Here is a 21,189-nt window from a genome sequence, read left to right as displayed (position 1 = left end):
CATTGACCTGACCTTGTCTGCTGATAATAATTCTAGTATTGAACCAGTGCTTAATCCTCCCGCACAGCTCCATATGAACAGGCTTCAAATGGATTTGTCCATTGCCCGGCAGATGTTTCCGTGACTGTGCATGCCTTTAGTGTACACTGCCGTGGACACCCAGGCCCCCTTAACCACGGATGCAACAGGCTTTGTTTTATTAATGTTTTTCATTTCCTCTTATATGTCGGCCGAAGCCCCTCTGGCTGCTTGTCTGTCCATTCCCACATTCCTCCGTTTGGATGGAATTAAGGGAGAGGCCTGTGGTGAGGCAGGGCGCAGGAATGTCTCTGTTATCACTGGAGAGGACGAGGGGGGAGGAAGGGAACAGGGGGGGTCAAGCCACAGGGCCTCGCTGCTGTTAGCCTGTCTTCACTCAGGACAGTCGGAGGTGTATGGGGGTCTCCATCATCAAAGCTCTGCTCACTTAAGAGAGGGGGTTGTCCTGTAGACTCGTATAGGTTAGTGCTTCTGCCCCAATCTAATTTTAGCCTTTTTAAATCGATATGGGCTCTCCTGTCAGGCGCAGTGTCATGTAGATTATCTCACAGCCCTCACAGATGTCACAGCAGGTCGGCCGCGCGCTCAGTCCCCAGAGTGTGCTCACCCGGCTTTACTCTGCGCCGCACATGCACTGAGGCTGGAGCAGGCAGCGGGACACATCAGGTGCACTGTGGCTGTGTGGATGTGTGCTGGTGAGTGCTCTGTTTTTATGCCTTGTGTTTTATTGATGGCCTTGTTTTAGTGCAACGGAGCCTAGTGTTTGTTGCAGACTGTTTTGCCTGTTTTCAATTCTTCTTTCTACATTTATTGGTCATTGATTGCTTTTTTATTTTATTTTTTTTGCATATCTTCATGGGATGCTGCAATGTGACAACAAAATATGCATCATAACTCAATATCTGATGCCTTAGCAAGACCCTGTATCAGGTCCAGATCAGATTGCACAGGGAACAAAATGGTTATTTAGCAGGATTTTTTTGCATTGCTGGTGCGAGCTTTTCCTCCCTAAAAGTCTCTTATCATTCCCTTATGTTTCTGTGCTCAAGTAATACTGCTCCAATAAAGGTTGTAATAGAGGTTGTATTATTTTTGTTTCGATTATGCGAAAACATCTACTGTCCATTTTCTTCAGGCTAAAATCCACAATGCCTGGCTTTTTGTGAGATGGACTGTGTTGTTACATAATACCAACTGTAACTTTTACCATTTAATCCCCATCCTTGAACATAGTCATCCAGGCTGTATAGAAGCACAAAGAGGATTATTTTTTATCCTTTTAATATTCCGGTTGTAAATGGTACCTCCAAATCTGTGCTATTGAGAGATTAACACCTTACACTTGTCCTGTCAGTCCCTGGTTATGTTGTTTCTGGTACTTGTGGCTGGAAAAAGATCTATTTATGATTCCCTGAAGTAGTTAGTAAAGTAGAATATCCTTGGAAAACGACACAATAATCTGTCAACATTGGGATTTCTCATGTAGTTTAGACCTCCTTAGTTCATGTAGGGACATCTTAAAATTGTCTTTACTTTTATATTTCTACCTCTTTCTGTCATCAATGTTAATGCTTTGGTATTTACAATGTGCACTGTGAACTGGATCTTGGTTTTAAAACATCAAACGCAAATCTAATCGCCATTGCCGTGCTTGTCTGAAATAACGTAATTTGGGTTTTTTCTGTAATGTTCCAGCCCTAGTAAGTATAGGGGTTTCTCGACCTGATTTAATGCAGTCTTTGCGACGGATCATTGTAACCATTAAAATTGCGTTTAAGATGAATTTGTGATTGATCGCAGCCCTGTCTGTACTTGGTTGGTTTCCATGCTGAATTTGTTGCTGTGGTCCGGTGCAATGACTCACTGTGGGGGCTTGTAAAGGCTCTTGTCCTGCTCAGTGTGTCATAGGGGCTGACCTTCCCGGGGGACTGCTGCTGTTGCACTCTGCGCTCTGACTAACAGCATGACAACACAGCTAATCACTGTAGTGCCCTCTGCATAATGTTCCCTCCAATATGGTCTGTAATTAAAGATATGCATGTTTGGTTCAGCCTTAACAGTTGCATCATAATGAGTTTCCAATAAAGTCGATTCAAGATTTTATTTTCTGCTTTAGTCAGACCTTCTATATTTTTGGTGTAAAGCTGTGATATTTCATAGTTATGACTTTAAAAAAAAAAACATTTAAAAAGGCTACAACCGACCTTGCCTTGTTCTTAACCTCATGACACCAACGACCCTGGAGAGACGTGTTGAATATGCCAGATCGCTCTCATATGCTAGAATGAAACAAATCAACTCCATTTTTTTTTTTTTACCAAGTTTTTATTTGGTTGCACATTTTTAAAATCTTCTCTACCCCTGCTGACAATGAACAGTTCTTCTGCTCTTTCTTTTTACATGCCAAATTAAAATGTTGTGCTTTTGTAGTTGAGTTTCCACTGCAGACCAAGAGTAGAATCAATATACATATATGTCCATAGCTAAATATAGCTGCCTTTGCATCTGGCTGCATTACCCTGTAACTGTCCCACAGGAGCCTCCCTATATGATGTTTACCTTTCAGGTCACATGGTCAGGTCACCTGAGGAGGTCATGTGACTGCAGAAGTGAGGGCAAACATACGCAGATAACATCTATGTTCACTGTTTATCCATGCAGCTAAAGCAAATACTGCAAACCTCCTTTGAAAATGGTGGTATACTGCCAGTTTGTACATCTCACAAAGTAAAACCTGTCACTGCAAGACAATTTAATAATGTAAAGATTGTAGTATACTGACGGACGTGAAACTTTGAGCAATCGTATATAGTGTCATGTAGAAAAAACTTTCACACCTCCTCCAAGTTCTTTCCTCTGACAATGTCTTGCTAATCAGTATCAGAATCCTGACATTATGATGTTGTAGAAGAATTCCAGAGAAATGCACGTGTGAAAAAGATACATATGTTGCACAACAACAAATGGCCCAGCATTTATAAATGCTCAATCTATTCAACAAACATCACCTCGATCATATTCAAGGTTTAAAGCCTACCATCCAAGCACACATGCGACACAAATATTGTTTCTTTATTTGCAATAGTGAAGATTAGTTGATCAAAGATATTGTTGACCCCTGTAAAGATGAATATTATCTCAATATGTACTGTATCTAATCAGGCCAATATTTCAGACTCAGAGTTATCTTGCAAATAAACTATTGCAAAACAAAGGATTATTTCCTTTTCTTTTAATTGAAAGTTATGTTTTCATTGCTTATAATTATAATAATACACACTAGTATTTACACACTTTAACATATGCATTCAAATGTCCTGCTGCAGCATGGATAAAAACATAAAAACAATGCTGCACTGATCTTTAGGCTTTGATGGTCTACTGTATGAGCTCATAGCTGTCAGTACACTGTACAGAGCTGCATTGTGAATCCCTCTTGCCCTGCCAACCCCAGGCCCCAGATCACAGCCCCTGAGAGGTGGCTCAGACTGGCTTTGGGTGCGCTCCCCATTCTGCTGAGTTCATCAGACTGGGCCTTTGAGCGCGGAGCCGGCACAACTGCTAGTGGTGCTTTTCTTTCTTTTCACTCCACAAATGTGCTCAAACAGCAGTCCATAATCACCCGCCATTATGGTCTGTTGTGTCGGGCATTAGCAGCTCGAATTGACCAGTGGGTCGTTATAAAAATGCGCCTGACAAGAGAACACCAAAGCTGATGAGTGTGGAGGCTGGCAGTGCCCGCACAAAGGATTAGTCAGTAACACACAGAGGCTGGGTCCCTTCACATCTCATCAGCGGACGCTCCTAGCAGCCCCTGTGGCCGCTGCGGCTCACTGCTCCTGCTGCTCATCCTTTACCCAGTCCCCTCTGTAGCCACTGCTCCACCAAAAGCATCCCCACAATGTGAGGTTATGAACGTGTTTTAAGCTGAGTCATGTTGCTTTTAATATGAGCTTTCTACATTCAAATGTTTATCTTTTGAAGCTTGTTTAGTTTGGTCAGTAGCCAGCTACACAAATATCAAAAGTGCTATTTGTTGTGTTTTTCAAACTGTGGTACATTGATAGTGTTTGGGCTTTCCTCAGGTGGTTCAAGGTCATCTGTAATTTTAGACTTTAATGATTTTGCTTTTGTAATGCATTCAAGTTAGGTTTAGACACCCAGTTTATTATTTGGTCCAATTTAATTCTAAACCCTTTTAGACACAGTTTTGATCTTGATCTGGGGCTGGTGATACTTAGAAAGTTAAATATATATTGCATAATTATTAAAAGAGTTTATGACTTTTCACATACTGTACATATTTCAATAAATATGTATATACTGTATGCTGCCCACATTTAAATGCTAGCCCATTGAGTGTGCCACTGTACATTACAATTAAACTATAAAGTAGTTTTAGATATGCTCGGGCATGCTTTTACTAAAATGAAATCGTTTTCTTTCACAAAGTGTGTCTGCGTCGGACAGAGTCTTGCAAAATGACCTATTGAACTTTCAGGAATAAGAGCAGACTCATGTTTGATGCAAGCTGTACAAACGGAAACTCAATCTGCGTTGACATATTTTCGTAGGTGGCTGAACAAAGTTGAAATAATATTTATACAACCGTATCGCTTTGACCAATCATATTCGTTGCAGATGTTGAACGGCCCTGCTCTGGTTCGAGCGCTGTTTTCACTCCAATTCAAACCTAAATTGACTTTGATTCAAACCACATTTCCATAATTGAGTGACCAGTTGACATTTTTTCTACCTACATTAAACAGTGGGTCTTTAGTGCAACTATTTTAGTTTGAGTTCCTTTATATTTTTCCCTGGAAGTTCACACTGTTTCCACTGCTGTGCTCAGTGCCAGCAGCTTCATTCTGTTGGAATGCAGCAGTAACAGGCAGTACCATGATAAAACCCTCTGACCAATCAGAGCGGCTCGAGGGGGGCAGCTCTTTCGTCAGCTACAGTGCTGCTCATGTACCTATTCTTCAAACACCATGGCTATTGCAGTTCTGTTTTACAACACGTTACTTCAAATTTTATGCACATTTGTTTGTATGCGCATTGTCACATCATCACTTCTGGTGGTTCTTTTTGATATGACATTCCAAAGTCTATAACATTGGACACTGATAGAGAAGATAAAATAGTATTGTTCATATGGAGATCATACCCCCAATTAAAATGACTCATTTCATAATATACAGACCTTTTGTGATTTCACTTCAGATCATTATTAGGTCAGGTGAATTAAACCAATCTATAGCCACAAACAATAGACAATCCGAATACTCAAATTACAGTAAAATCAGATCTATCTTACAGAAGTAGTATCTAACTCTGCCCATATGCCTCTACCCTGTTAGACCGCTGACGGGATTATAAATCTCCTGTGTAAAGTGCATAACTACACCCTGCTCGTCCGGGAGTCGCAGTTGCTCCAATGTTAGACTTGTAAATCTCAACTCTTCCTTGAAATTCAATTACATGCTGCTTACAGAATGTGTCAAATGGCACTTTAATGCCCGCCACTCGCTGTCAACGCTGCAATACGAACCGCAGCTGTTGTACTGACCAGTCCATAAGTCTATCTCTCTGCGGAGGGGCAGAACATGCACGGGGGCTTTAAACAATTTATTAACACGGGATCGTTGGAACATTTACACCAGGAAGCCAGATATCAGCGCGAGAGCTGAAGTTATACACTACGCTAAAGGGACTAGTTTGCCTAATGTTCGCGACAAGTATTGCAATTAGGACATTTGGATTTGCAATACTGTGCAATTTGTTATTATTTGCAACCACATTCACACAGGAAAAGAGTCTTGCCCAAGGACACAATGACAATATGAACTGGTTTAAACAGGATTGAATCTATAACTTTGGAACCAAGGACGAATGCTCCTACACTGTCGCTACACTGACGCTTTATGTGTCCAATCAAACTTCTCTCTTTTATGCTTCTTGTGTACCTTTCATCCATAGCAGTGTATGCACTCTAGGGCTGCAACTAACGATTATTTTGGTAATCGATTAATCGACCGATTATTTTTACGATTAATCGATTAATCGCTTGGCTGTGAAAGGTGCATGGAAATTGAATTTTTTTCAATTTTTTTATCACATAAAGCTAAAGTGGCGCCGCTTGAGGACATGTGGATGGAGTAAACTTAAAGTAAACGTTTGTAGGAGGCTCTTTGTGCTAATTCTGCTTTCTGATTGGACGAGACAAAGACAGATATTTATGAAATTTACGATGTACAAAACACTGCAGACCCTCACTTTAAAAACAAAGTAGGTTTTCATCCAAAATACATAATTGTCATGTCTTTTTTGCTCAATTTTGGTCTGTGTTCACTAGAAAACGATTAATCGATTACTGAAATAGTTGACAACTATTTTAGTAATCGATTAGTTGTCGATTAATCGATTAATTGTTTCAGCCCTAATGCACTCCCACTATGTATAAATGCAATATTGACAATACCCATTTGTGACATGTCATCTTAATATTTTCTTGCATCCATGTGTGACCAAGTGCACCTTTTGGATGATAAAATTCACACGCCGGTGCCTGGGCGCGAGTTATTCACACAAGAACAAGAAATTTGCAAGACGGCGCGTTTATGAATCCCGCCGAGTTATGCCTGTGTGTCTGCTGTCTGTTTCTGCGGGCAATGATAATCTTTTAATCATCCAGGCGTCCTGAATATTCATCATGTACTAAGACCGTGATTAGGCTGGAGACTAATTTGTAGCCTTTGCGTCTGAAAGATAACTCCAGAACAGTGCGTGCTGATTTTTTTTTATTTTTTTTGCACATGACCAGGGTTGAAGGACAGAAAGCCAATAAGCACACTGATAATTTTGCTCTCATAATATCAAACAGTAGCACAATGTCTCTCGGGTTAGATTTGCTTCATATTGGAATGTAGTAACAATGAAGGTAGAGGGGGAATTGTTTTGAGGCTTTTATTGGCAACTAACACAATGGACTTTTTCAAGGAACATACACTGAATGAATGTTTCTTGTTTTGTTTCCAATAAAGGATACCTTAAGTAAAAGTTTGAGAAATCGTGTTTACTTGGCCATTTCTTCTTCCACAGCTGCTTGCATAAAGTACAGTGCATTTATATACACTATATTGAATCTGGAACTGTCCTGCACATTTTCAAAGTTCATAAATCACCCCTGACCTGTTCCACACTCAAAGTGTGTTCATTTTGCCAATAGTATGCGGCAAAAGAACCCTGTGTTTTTCATTGTCTGCCTGCAGACTGTGCAGAGGGCATACATTTAGGTAGTTGGCAAGATTTCAGTGATGCTGTTGTGAAGTTGGTTATTCGATTACCTTTGTGAGTGCAAGTTAGTTTAGTTCATTCTAGTTCACTTCACCCCCTCTCTCTTAAAACATGCTATAAATGGCCCAGCTCCCCTTGTGTCCCAAAAAGAACAAATTTAGAAAGGGGAGCAGAAAGAGGGATTTTTGGTTGGTTGATCACAGACTTTCTATTTGGGGTAAATTTAGCTTCCTCACTATCAGAGTGGAGATCCTCTGCAGGGATTTTGCCCTAACAAAGTTTCCCCAGTCGCGTCTGTGTCGGTTTCGATATAAAATCCCATTATTCTTGCAAGAACTCTGTGATTTGCCAGCGACTCGAAAACAAATCAGACAAACAAACAACTTTGAGTAAGTGCTGAGTAACGTTTATTGATTCTGCATATTTATAAAGGGTCACAAATGAGCTGTAATTGCAACTTTAATTAATGCAATTGTTTAAGTTCTATAGGATGACCTCGCATCAAACAACACTGATAACTTGTCTCTTGAAAAGCTGCTTTACCTGTAGTTTAAACCTCTACAAACAAGTAAATGCTCATGAAGGTGTTTAAAAATGCACACTGAGAGCTGAATCTTCATATTAAACATACATTACAAATCTTAATGATATTTGTCCATAATCTTTCAGCCCTTCTGGGTATATATACATTTGCTTTAATCATCACGAGTGTTTTACACATGACTACAAGTGGTGTGCTCCTATCATGACAAAGTCTGATTTATGGTCGACTATCTTTGAATATGTGACAGCTGGATGTCAGGAAAGCAGTTGACATTTCTAGTGGTAGATCAGATTTAGGGCCACTCCTACAAGATGGATGCCTCGTTGCACATTGTAAAGCTAAACGCTCGGATCTGTAAAAAGCTTTCTGATCCGGGAGCTCTTATCTGTGGTTATTCAATATTTGATGAGAAAAAAAAGAGACCCTCGTGTGGCTTGTGGAAAAAAAGAAGAAGAAAGAACATTGTGTTGAAAGGTCCTGACCGAATACAGGAGATGCCTGGCTAATCCTGTAATGTTATACTAATCTGGCCACAAACAGTTGGCCTCTTGAATCAGACATGTTGATATGGTTATTACTCTGAGAGGGTTACACCACCGTGATTTCTCGGCGAATTGCAATTGGTTATCAATTAGTGGAATAGGTATCGCTCATGTCCTTATTTGGTCACAAGTGTTAAGAAGTAATAGTACTTTGATTGGGGTTAACAATGAAGCATTAGACCACTAGCAAAAGAGGCAAATGTTAGAGCCAATATCCACTTTGTTGATAATAAAGAGCAGTGTTTGAGTATGAGAACAGAACAAGCACAGCACATATTAAAGATCTGATGCGAAAACTTTGACAGTCACTGAACTGTAGTTTTTTTTTTCTTTCTAAAATTGCACATTTATTGGCATCTCGGCTTCAGCTTTCAATGACATTGACCGATGGACCTGCATGGCATCCCAGCTGATTTCCATTAGTGCAGGGAAACAGAGAAGGACCTACAGGCCACGGGGTGCAGATAGACCAGAGGTGTGTACCGGCGCCTCTCAAAGACACTTTAATGCAGGACAGATGAAGAGAGAGATAAAACAACCACTGCATGTAGGCCCCTAACACATGCATTTCCACTGTTTATGTGCATCAGTAGACAGTGGTACATGTGGAGGATGCTCAGGTTATGCTGTTTCACTCTACATTAGGTAATCCGCTGCAGGAGAGGCTGAGCTGAATGAACCCTGTGATGTGCAGCCTTCCAAATGTGGCCCTCCATGTTCCCCTTTGTTTCCATCTGCTTGCTCTTCCATGAGAGCACCTGAGCTTTGAAGCCATACACTGTCCCGCCAAGCTGCGCCTCTTTATATGTGCATATGAGAGAGCAAGCAGCGCGCAAGCAGAACAGACAAGAGTGGCTTTGATCAAACTGGAGTGTCACTAATGCCGTGCTCTTCGCTGTCGCAACAACTCATCTGCCATCACTCAGGTGCGGACCGAAGTCAGAGGCTATCGGAGCAGCGCAGGATATTATGATTTTGACCGTTTTTTTCTTACACAGACGTAGGTTTTGTGCAAACTGAAGAAACGGTTTTGTTGGAAAGTATTTTAGACTATGTTGAACATTTTGCTGACTGCCCTGTACGATCCTGAGAGACAACTGAGGTGCTTCACAAGGAGTGAGCGACTTGCATCCATATTAGTATGTATCTGGGGCTTTGTGTACTGTCTTCTGTTCTCGGGAAAGTTGAACAAATGTTTTAAAATAGCGGTACCTGTCTAAAAAAAAAAAATGCATGCATAGCTCAATGCCTGTTGCTCTGTCATGGTCCTGTTTTTTGTTGACCTGTCCTTTGTCGAGGTCATTCTCTGCTTGCAGCCCTTGACATGTATGCTTTTCCAACGGCGGTATTCCAGCCCTGTGGGATTATTGTCTGGTGGGAATTATCCCCTTAGACCACCTAGACACAACAACACTGATCTGAGCAGAGTAAGAAACAAGGACTTTATATTCAGGAAGATTAGTTGGCTGTTGTTATGGTAGGCGGCCTTTTTCTACATGATTGAAAATAAGTTTCTAACGTCACTATTCTAGGCCACACAGAAATATTTGTTGGAATTCAAAGTAAACGTGGAACAATACTGGCTGAGATTGTTGCATCCTGTGGGTGGTGTCTGGTTTAGGAAGTGCAGGAGCTTGACTGAGTGGTATTTGGGGTTTCCTGTGAGGTGACTTATCCACCACAGGCACTCTCCTCAATGCTTTTGTTTGTTTTGGGCATCACAGATAGGGGTGCACGTTTGATTGTGGCTTTAAAACTTCACTTTGCTTACCTATTATGAGTAACAGCAACCTTAAAACATACTGGTAAGTGTACACTTTTTAAGTGAAGTGTTCAGGTGACCACACTTCTTGGACCCGCTAAAACAACAAAACAGCGAAAGTGAGCATTCAGCATCTGCAGGACAGCAGCGTCGGTTCTCCTCATTGTATCCCAGGCTGTGTATTAAGCTGGAAAACGGGGGTGCGCTTTCTTTTATGCTATTATTAAGAAAACGCTTAATTGCAAATATTCACAGATATATGTCTATAACTATGAAATTGCATTTGCCTATATAGTTATTCGGCCACGCATTTGCTCCTTTTGGCTTAACTATCTCGTGCCCCCGTTTTGTGTGAAACTGTCCACCCCTCTGTGTGTGCAATGGTACAGTCCGGACAGCCTCGCCACGGCCGCTGCTTACGGAGCAGGGAGCAGCCTGCCATTGCTGTGTACCGTCCCACTGATGCCTACTCTTCCTAACTTTTCATCCAGAGGTTAGCGAGGAAATCCTCACATAAGGTTGGCTAAAACGTATTCATTTTGACGCTAAACTTTCTTTTATGCTTTCACACGAAACTGGATTAACCTCGGCGTTTGAATCGACGAAGATAAGATCATGAACTTTGGACTTTCCATACGGCTTTTCGTGACATGTTTCCCCTCGTCCTGGATGAAATAAAATAACATCGTAGCCCGGCGCGGCGGCAGCTGGGCGAAAATTCATTTAGAAAAGGGAATACCGCACGTTTTTTACCAAAACACAGACTGCAGTAACTTTTACCCTGCTTCCTTGGAGCGGAATACGAGTGTAAAATGTCCTCCAAAGCCTCCAATAAGGTGGGTACCTGTCCGAGTGCATTTCAAGTGCAAGTGTTTACGTTTTCGCGTTTAACCTCTGGTGACGCCTGTTTGCTCCTGTGCAAAGCAAACAGAAATGCAAAGAAGCTTCCGAAATTCACAGACGGCATCTACACTGCAGCTTTTCTGTGTGTAATCTGGAGTTAGGCTGGCAGTGATGAAAGTTTTGTATGTTTGTGTGTAGCTGTGGGATGTCAGGAATCTCCACCCAGTTACACATCCACCCAACTAAACAACCATCCACGCTGTTTGTCTGACCCAGGTCCATCATTGTGCTGCTCTTGCCTCTTCTGGACGCCCATTATGTTTGATAAATATCAAACCCAATATGTTAGAGGGTCCATTCACTTGGCAGCTACCTGTTGATTGCCAAAGTTTCAGTTTGCAACTTGCTTTAACTAGGCCAAGAGAACTGTGCATGCTGGCTAAAGGGACACATTATTGTAAATCTCAGATATTGTTTATGGATCTGCCATTTCATCAAGAGATTCTCAGCATAGATCCGCTTAAGTTTGCTGTTGTATACCGAGATTATGTTTATCCTCCTTGTCTTACAGGCCTGCATTGTCTTTGTAAATATTTAGTTACCTTGTCATCATCGCCATACCTTAATACCTTTGATCAAAACCTCTCTCGTAGCCGTCATACCAGTCATGCTTGTGTTATTTCAGCCTAAACTGTTCCACACACACCTTTCATCAGCTGTGTATCAGTTAGTGACCCATCCGGTGCCTCTGTTCTTGTACTGTGTGACTAATGCCTGTAAAATGCTTTAGTCATTTGGCTATTGAAACTATATTGTAACGCAGCTGAACAGCAGGTTGAATTTAGTTTCAACTGGGTCAAGCCTCATATTAGACCTAGATATTGTGTGTTCAGAGTTTGGAATATGGATTTTTCTCCAGTTTGACAAGTGAGGAATGTGCTGTGTGTTTGTGTAACCGTGCTGGTCTGGGCGGTTCTTCCTGTCCAACGAAACCAGCTTCACTACATCAGCTGGTGACGTTATGGTGCACTGTACGTACGCCAGTGCTGCTGTCACACCTCTACGCTCTGACCGGACTACTATACACTGTTTACACTGGGCCTGAGCCAGAGATGATTTACACATTAGACAAATACCAGAATAATGGCCGTTAAGTCACTGGTGTGTTTGAAGTTTTCCTCATACTGCGGAATAGTACTGAAAGGTGATTCACAATCGAATAACAAACCTCCTAACCCTGTAGTTTAGACCTCTGTTCTAAAATGCACGATTCTTGTTAATTAAGTCATTCAAATTTGAATAATAATAGTAATTATAATACATTTTATTTGTTTGGCGCCTTTCTAAGCACGCACACACATTTAAAGTACATTGCACAAACATTTGGCCTTTCATCAAATTTCAATGCGCAGCCTTATTGTCTCGGCTGTTTTGACAAGGTGGTGTTTTCTCCCATGAAGGTTCACAGCGTCCCATACTCCTCTGTCTTGTTGACTCCCACAATGACTGATATCCTTAGGTTGGAATCAGTTACACGCAAATGCTTGCTAACATTGTGTTGAAGAATCTGGCCTTGAGATTGTCCTCAGACGGCCGCTCACATGTGGCACACATCTTGGTTTAGACAGAGAGGCTTGTCTCCAGCGCTGTCCACCTTTTATACAAGACATCCATCTTTCTCACCTCCCTCCAGAAACAGAAAGAGCAATGTGGTCATTGGAGGTCATTATGATGGTTTGCGTCAACTTAAGACAAGTTCAGAAAGTGTGGAAAGTTTCACAGAAGCACCAACTTACTGTGCAGTAAAAGTAAAACGACTTTTTGCATTGCCATTGAAGGAAGCCGTACTAAACAAAACAAAAATTCACTTCATTTTGTGTTCCCATATCACTATTTTCTCCAAATATAATGAAGTATGTAATAGAGTATATGATCATTGATAATTGGACCTACTTGAAGTTGCCACTCAGCCTGGCATAATAACACTGCATTGCATAATGACAGTTTTTTGGGCTGTGAGTGTAATTGCTGTTTTGACCCTTGCAGCTTTCCGTGAATATATAAAAGTAATGAGTTTACGCCTGGTGCCACGTTTCCTGCTCTGCCCCCAATGAAAGAAAGGATATCCTCACTTCAGATTTGCATCCAGACCACTTCGACCTCCCGACAGCTGGGCATGTTTCTGCGTGAGACAAGCAGATATTTTAAATATGCTTACTGCCTTACAGCAGCTTACAGCTGTGATGTGAGCTTTTAACCGGGGAAGGGTCTGCCATCAGAAGAGATAAGATTAGACACGTTTTGTTAAAAATAGCTCCGTTTTTAAAAAGCCTAAATGAAAGGATGTTTTGCTTTTTTCTGGAGATGCTATTGCAGTATTGTGCAAACAACTTTTTTTTTAGATACACTATGAACACGGTGTGTCAGTGGACAAAAATACGTTATAAATAGATGAATATCAAAACATCAGTCACTTAGAATGTAGACCTCAGCAAAGGCGCTAACTTCTGTCATGTTAGATGTGGGCAATAGATCAACCACAAGATAATATTAAACAAAGCTGTTGTTCAGAAGATGAACAAAAGGCTAATATCATCATTCATTTTTCTTTCTTTTTTTTCATTTATTTATTCATTTGAGCAGAAAAAAAGTATGTCAACATTTTACAGAAAGTAAAAAAATACAAAACAAGACTTTGTGCTCAAAAGGAGTAGGAAGAAGTTCAAGAACTTATAGTAAACCTACCCCTTATCTCTCATTCAAGTAATCTTCACATAAACTTTCCACTAGACTCATGCAAGAAACCGATGCATGAGTCTGTGCTTACATATTGATATAAATCGTTTATGATCGTACAAAATGTCAAAGAATTTCATCATTTACAGTCGTAAATAAAAAAATACACCATATGGTACATAAGAGTTATACCAAGGCACATCTCTTTCGTTCTGATCCTACAAAAATATAATATCGCTCAGCCCTGCTATACCAACTATACCCAAATGTACGGAGCTTCCGTATAACCATGTACAAGCTCCAATGACAATCAATGACAAGAATCCAACAAAACATCTGTAAAAAAAAAAAGGAAAAAAAATGGAATTATTAATATATTTACACATTTTAAGCGCACTAACAAAATGTGTTGAGATGAAATTTATGGCTCACCCCAGAGCTTTCTTGTTGTTCCAGATGTTTTGTTGTAGCGCAGTATCCAAAGAACCCAATACGGGGGACACGCGCTCACCACAGCTGGCTTCAGTTCTGTGCGGACCCTCAGGCCAGAACTGCCCATTTATGTGAACGCAGCACAAAACGGAGCATAATTTAGTGCATCAGCGGACTCGAGTTTTGACAAGACAAATGAATGGAGATGCATTAGCGAGGAGAAGGTTGTATTAATTAGCGTGGCACAGCAGGCCCAGAACAGCCTGTTTTGCTTTGATGATTGCGAATCTCCCATTTACATCACTGAAGGAGGGAAATGTAATTAGGATCAAGAGGAGGCCGAGTGGCTGCTGCAGAAATGATTGAGCTTGTTTGAAACAGTCGGTGGGAGCGCGCCGTCAAACTGATTCATGTTACGTTCATCCACTTTTCATTACAAGTGCTTATAGCAAAATCAAAACACTGTTACAGCTGCTTGAAGGGGAGGGTTTGCGCGGTAATTTATGAACGTCACATGGGCCGGGTCGTCATGGAGACTGCGGTTGTTTATGCCAGACGAAGAAGACAAGTAAACAACTTTTAATCATGTACTTTCGAAACTCTTGTAATGAATACTTCCAAGTCTATTTCCACTTTCAGTTTGAGCCACCGTCATAAATTGCGAAACTATTTGTCTGAGATGTTATTGTTATGAAGACATTAATTCTGTTAGTGAGACAACCACTCTACTATTATTTATTTTTTCTGTCTCGATGCATCATTCTGAGTCTCATTCGCCTCTGCATAACTGTCGACATGCAAGTAAGTGTGCTGCAGATTGAAGAGTGGCACAAAATATCGCCATGTTATTGTAATCGCTATATTAGTGTCGCTATATCGCCACGCAAAAAGCCACAGTATATCGTAGTAAGGTCATCTCTCACCACTGGGGCTAGAGGTCAGAAACACCAGGCAGGAGGATTAGCCCAGTGTGCATGTAATATCACTGAGTTCTTCCATCCAACTGAGATTTACTGTTATTTTGCTCACGCAGCCACAAAAACGCATGTTAAAGCGGTACTAAGTAACGTGTTTACCTTAATAACTCCGTTTCGTAGTCCCTGTGGGGGTAATACAAGTGTTTACGGGATGATTGGAGGGTCTTTCATCTCCCCTGGTGTCTCTGGCCAGAAAACCATGTTTGCAACTTGATTGCCACTGGTGCGGAGAAAGCAATACACACTAATGTAATCACGAAGAAGAAGCTAATATGCTAACGGGCAAAGCTAATTGCGGGCTAACGTCACTTTAAACAGTATTTACAGCCAAGTTTGAGTGAAAAAAAATATTTCCATTGTATAATTGGATGCACAGTAACCCTCTCTCCCTTCGCCTTTTCTGTCAGCGTAGTATTTACTCTCCAAGACAATTAATAAGTTAAAAAATCGTAACTTGCTACTACACCTGCAGTTGCGCTTATGGCCTCTAGGGGGAAGAGTTACTTAGTACTGCTTTAAACACAATAAACGCAATGTAACGCAATTTTACTTCCTTACTTTACTTACTTTTCCACTGCAGGTGTCGTAGCATGTTGTGTTTTTTTTAACCATCAATTGTCTGAGAGTAAATACTACACTGACAGGAAAGACAGAGGGAGAGAGGGATATTGTGCATCCAACTACACATTGAATGGAGATAATAATTTTCACTCAAACTTGGCTGTAAGTTCTGTTTAAGTGGCGCTAGCCTGCACTTAGCTTTGTCTGTTAGCCTGGTAGCTTCTTCGTGATTCGATTAGTCTTTATTGGTGACTCCGACCCGGAGGCAGGAAAGTTGCAATTGCGGTTTTCTGGCCAGAGACACCAGAGGCAGATGAAAGACCCCCCAATCATCCCATTAATACTTGTATTACACCCAGAGGCACAAACGAAAAGGATTTATTAAGGTAAACAAGTTATTTAGTTTATATTGTGCAGCCCTTTTGAGAAGTCTACACGGAACATGGCCTTTTCGTGGAGCACAGCGTCCTCCTGAAACAGACAGAGGGGTCTTTGATGGTGGCCTTTGATGGGACGTCCTGAGAGCCCTGAGGAGAGCAGGTGTATGCCGTCTGCCTCTATAAGAGCAGGCAGCTGCCAACTGCAGTCACAGCCTGTTAGTTCAACTCTGCTTTTTGACTTTGGGTTTTGGCCTCGTATTTGTGATGGTTTGATTTTTAACCACCAGGGCAGTGTTGTACAGTTTTATACACATTGTTTATTCATTTATATATGGCAACTACAACAAAACCATCCCGGTGGCCTGTAGGATTCTCCAGGATGAATTGTTTTTTTAGGTTTCTGGTAGTATAATTACAATTACAATATATTCAGAAAACCTACCAGAAACCGTAAAAAACCTGAAAATAAATGATCCTGAAGCATCATAGGGGCCGCTAAGCTAATCACCCATACAGCCACTGGGTCACTGAATGGTCAAACACTCACTAATATTAACTTCTTTACACGAGGGACGGCGTAGTATAGTATTGTCATTTTTCTTTTGTTGTGTCCTCTCATTCAGACTGATTCTGGAGTAAATAAAAAGTCTGTGTGTTTACAGGTTACTATGGATGTCATTTGCTCGGTCGATTTGTCAGCAACATCTACTACTAGCTACTGTTTTCCATTGCAGGCTTGGCTAATGGTTAATCCCCGCAAAACTCACTCAACTGTAGCAGATTTCATGTTTGCAAACACTACACAACACTGAAATGCTGCAAAGGTAACCTGTTCCATATGGCTTCTTTTATGGCCTACCTGGATGACTGAGAAAGTGTGTACATGTTGTAAAACGTGGTCAGTGACTCCAGGAGTTTTCTGGCTTTGTCCAAAAGCGCTGAGAGAAAACAGCTGTGTTTGAGTTGTGGAGAGTTGCCCTGGCACCTATCAAACATGTCTGACCTTATCGGGACTGATCCTTTCATCTCTGAGGGAAACCCAGGCACACAGCAGCAGCAGGAGGAGCAGGAGGAGGAGGAGGCAGGTGGAGGCCAGAGAGTGGGGCTGAGCTTTATGGCAACGAAAAGAAATATCAACTTTTATTATCAGTACTTCTATGTTTTCCATTCTGGTGCCATTTAACACAAAATAGAAGGGCAGTGCTGTGAAACAACATCTGGACTTTGTCTATGTTCCGGGATCATACTACTAAAAACTACATTTCTTTCTTTTAAAAAATGGATTTGTGATGAGCCCCACTAAATAATTCCCATTTGATTCCTCCAAACAAAGGGCTGTCACCGCCACATGATTGGTCCTGTACCTGTCGCTGATGTTGCTGATAATTGAACTTTAACCATAGATTTGACCAAGATTTGCTTGATATTTGAAGTACAAGTCGCCTGAACTGTGAGGAGGAGCGAGTGGGAGGAACCAGTGCAGCGGTTCTAATCAGAGTCACATGGCAGATCTTAAAACACCAGGCTGTAATCATGACATTAAGGCCCGGGCACTTCCATTTTAGAAAGTGTTTTATGCAGCACATAAACGTCTGCTTCCATTTAATCACATGCATGGCCTGGGTGGAGTAGAGTCTGACAGTAGTTTTGCAAAACAAACCCCCCTCTTAATATGACTGGGCTTATCGCGGTCTTGATTTCATAAACGTTTGTGTCTGGGATGTTTCTGGTGTTTGTCCGTGTAACTTTGGCAACATGACGTAGTCCTGGCTAAGCACATCCCTCGCAATGTTGACTTCTTTTTTTCTTTTTTTATTGCAATAACAAGGGTGTGTCATCAAGTCCTATAAAAACTCTTTTCCCCAACAAAATTGCTAGTACTGTCAATTTGCTTTGGTAAAATGGGTGTTTACTGCTGGTCCGCTGGTCAACATTGAGACAAATGGGCAAATGTTTTTGAGTTGAAGTAGTCTCCTCTGGCGCGAGACTGAAGGAGCAGAATCTAAACCACCTGGATGACTGTGCTCTGCCCAGTCTGTGTCTATAACTCCTCTGTCTGCCGCGGGAGGAAGCAAGGAGGGGAGGCAACCAGCGGCGTGTCGCCACTGAGCCTTTTTCATTTTGAAATACTCCTCTGCCCAGACAGATGCGCGCGGCTGCTTTTATGTTAAAACTTCACGGTTTGGGGCAGGCTTCACTTTAGCCACTGGAATCTTGCTGCTGTTTTGCTTTATCATAAAAGTAACTCAGCTCTTGGGCCAATGCGATCAAAGATACAGGTCTTCCATGGGTTTTACATTAGGGAGACGATTGAGGAGTCTCCATCCTTGCAAGGTCCATCTGACTGAAGGTCTTCATCCACCAGCTGAACTCTCCTCTTCAGTCTCTCGGGCCGACCTCTATCGTGCACATTTTTGTTATTGCTCTGTATATAGTTTTGCATATTGTTTTTTTGCACCAAAGGTTTGAGTTTGACACAGTTTTGATTTTATCGATGGGCTTCAGATTGACAATCAAAATGATTGCCTCTTGTCTACCTAGTTCTGGCCCTGCTACTTGCATTCCTCGTGGTTACAAAGCGTTCCATGCTGTAATAAATCCACAAGGGGATCCAAGCTTGGATAAATGAAGAGCATAAGGCTGTAAATGAATGCCAAATGAGCATTGAAACGTACTGCAACTATAGCAGTGCAGTGGCTTCATATTGACAGCACCGTGTTATGAAGATACATTGTTCCAGTCATTCTGCTCTGTCCTCATGCCATAACATCCCCATTTCGCACCATTATCATCCCCCCAGTGTTTACATGAGGCAGCAGTGTTATAGCAGTAGTCTCTCCTCTTCACCAGCGCCATGGCCTGGTCTCTGTCGGCTTTATCAGCCCCTCTCAGGCACAGGGGATTTGACACAGGGCGTTTTGTGAGAGTGCACAGTGAGGCGAGGGGGCGAGGGCGGGGGCAGGACAGAGTGCATGTGGCAGCCGAGGCTCAGCTGGTGAGAGAGAGGGGAGAGAGAAACCGCGGCTGGAACAGATTCGACCCTAGGCTGGTTGCCCTACATGCCTTTGCACATGCACCGCACTCAGCTGTTTGCTCATTTGCAACTTCCACAATATTGACTGTTCATTTCCCCTCTGCAGTCGAGGGATTCATCGTCTGACTGTGGATCTGTACTTTTCTGTTGTGACTATCGAGCAATTTAGAAAAGCTTTTAGTTTGCACAATATTCAAAAATTGCTATATTTGATAACTACTGTATCTTGAACATTGCCATAAATATATCGCTGTATCTTACAATTTGAACAAGTTGTTTTTTTTCCAGCAAATTTGTGAAGACTAGGTCTGTTAATGCTGATAACGCTGAATCAAAGTTAATGCTAATAACTGAATCAAAGCTAATGCTAATAACGCTAAATCAAAGCTAATGCTAGTAACTCTAGATCAACGCTATTGCTAATAACTCTAGATCAAAGTTAAGGCTAATAAGTCTGACTGAATCAAAGCTAATGCTAATAACTCTAAATCAAAGTTAATGTTAATAACTCTAAATCAAAGTTAATGCTAATAACTCTGAATCAAAGTTAATGCTAATAACTCTGAATCAAAGCTAATGCTAATAACCCTAAATGAAAGTTAAGGCTAATAACTCTAAATCAAAGCTAATGTTAATAACTCTAAATCAAAGTTAATGCTAATAACTCTGAATCAAAGCTAATGCTAATAACCCTAAATGAAAGTTAAGGCTAATAACTCTAAATCAAAGCTAATGTTAATAACCCTAAATGAAAGTTAAGGCTAATAACTCTAAATCAAAGCTAATGCTAATAACTCTAAATCAAAGTTAATGTTAATAACTCTAAATCAAAGCTAATGCTAATAACTCTAAATCAAAGCTAATGTTAATAACTCTAAATCAAAGTTAATGCTAATAACTCTAAATCAAAGTTAATGTTAATAACTCTAAATCAAAGCTAATGCTAATAACCCTAAATGAAAGTTAAGGCTAATAACTCTAAATCAAAGCTAATGCTAATAACTCTAAATCAAAGTTAATGTTAATAACTCTAAATCAAAGCTAATGCTAATAACTCTAAATCAAAGCTAATGTTAATAACTCTAAATCAAAGTTAATGCTAATAACTCTAAATCAAAGTTAATGTTAATAACTCTGAATCAAAGCTAATGCTAATAACCCTAAATGAAAGTTAAGGCTAATAACTCTAAATCAAAGCTAATGCTAATAACTCTAAATCAAAGTTAATGTTAATAACTCTAAATCAAAGTTAATGCTAATAACTCTGAATCAAAGCTAATGCTAATAACCCTAAATGAAAGTTAAGGCTAATAACTCTAAATCAAAGCTAATGCTAATAACTCTAAATCAAAGTTAATGTTAATAACTCTAAATCAAAGTTAATGCTAATAACTCCGAATCAAAGCTAATGCTAATAACTCTAAATCAAAGTTAATGTTAATAAGTCTAAATCAAAGCTAATGTTAATAACTCTAAATCAAAGCTAATGCTAATAACTCTAAATCAAAGTTAATGTTAATAACTCTAAATCAAAGCTAATGTTAATAACTCTAAATCAAAGTTAATGTTAATAACTCTGAATCAAAGCTAATGCTAATAACTCTAAATCAAAGTTAATGTTAATAAGTCTAAATCAAAGCTAATGTTAATAACTCTAAATCAAAGTTAATGCTAATAACTCCGAATCAAAGCTAATGCTAATAACTCCGAATCAAAGCTAATGTTAATAACTCTAAATCAAAGCTAATGTTAATAACTCTAAATCAAAGCTAATGTTAATAACTCTAAATCAGAACCAAAACGAAAAAGACTAATGCGGCTTAATAAGAAAACTTGATGCAAAAAATAACTTTTGCACTTTCTAAAGTTACAGTAGAGTTTTCTTTTACTGTAATCAGATGGAAGAAACCAGTGATTTGTTATGATGGCTTATTGTGATAGGATGTTGCACCTGATATTTCGCTAATATAGTTTGCTGATATAATATGGAGCCCTAGACTTAAGCTATTGTTTGGTAAAGTAATAATTTTTACATTAAATTAC

General features: G+C 40.4%; 1 protein-coding gene across 8 annotated transcripts in view; it reads left to right on the top strand.

Moving 5' to 3' along the window:
* Window positions 1-21,189, top strand: part of tjp1a (tight junction protein 1a) — an 86,134-nt gene that overhangs the window by 24,770 nt on the left and 40,175 nt on the right. The window contains exon 1 of one of the 8 annotated variants that reach the window (XM_079555666.1): window positions 10,616-11,019. The exons of the other annotated variants lie outside the window; for them this stretch is intronic. Within the exon in view, the coding sequence (XP_079411792.1) occupies window positions 10,996-11,019 (24 nt within the window). The 5' untranslated portion in view covers window positions 10,616-10,995. Of the gene's footprint in view, window positions 1-10,615; window positions 11,020-21,189 lie in introns of those variants that run through there. 8 annotated transcript variants of the gene reach the window in all.

Source organism: Gobius niger (genome assembly GCF_951799975.1).
Source record: "Gobius niger genome assembly, chromosome: 4".
NCBI classification, from domain to species: domain Eukaryota; kingdom Metazoa; phylum Chordata; class Actinopteri; order Gobiiformes; family Gobiidae; genus Gobius; species Gobius niger.
The sequence above is the reverse complement of the archived record's forward strand: the minus strand, read 5'-3'. Positions and strand labels throughout refer to the sequence as shown.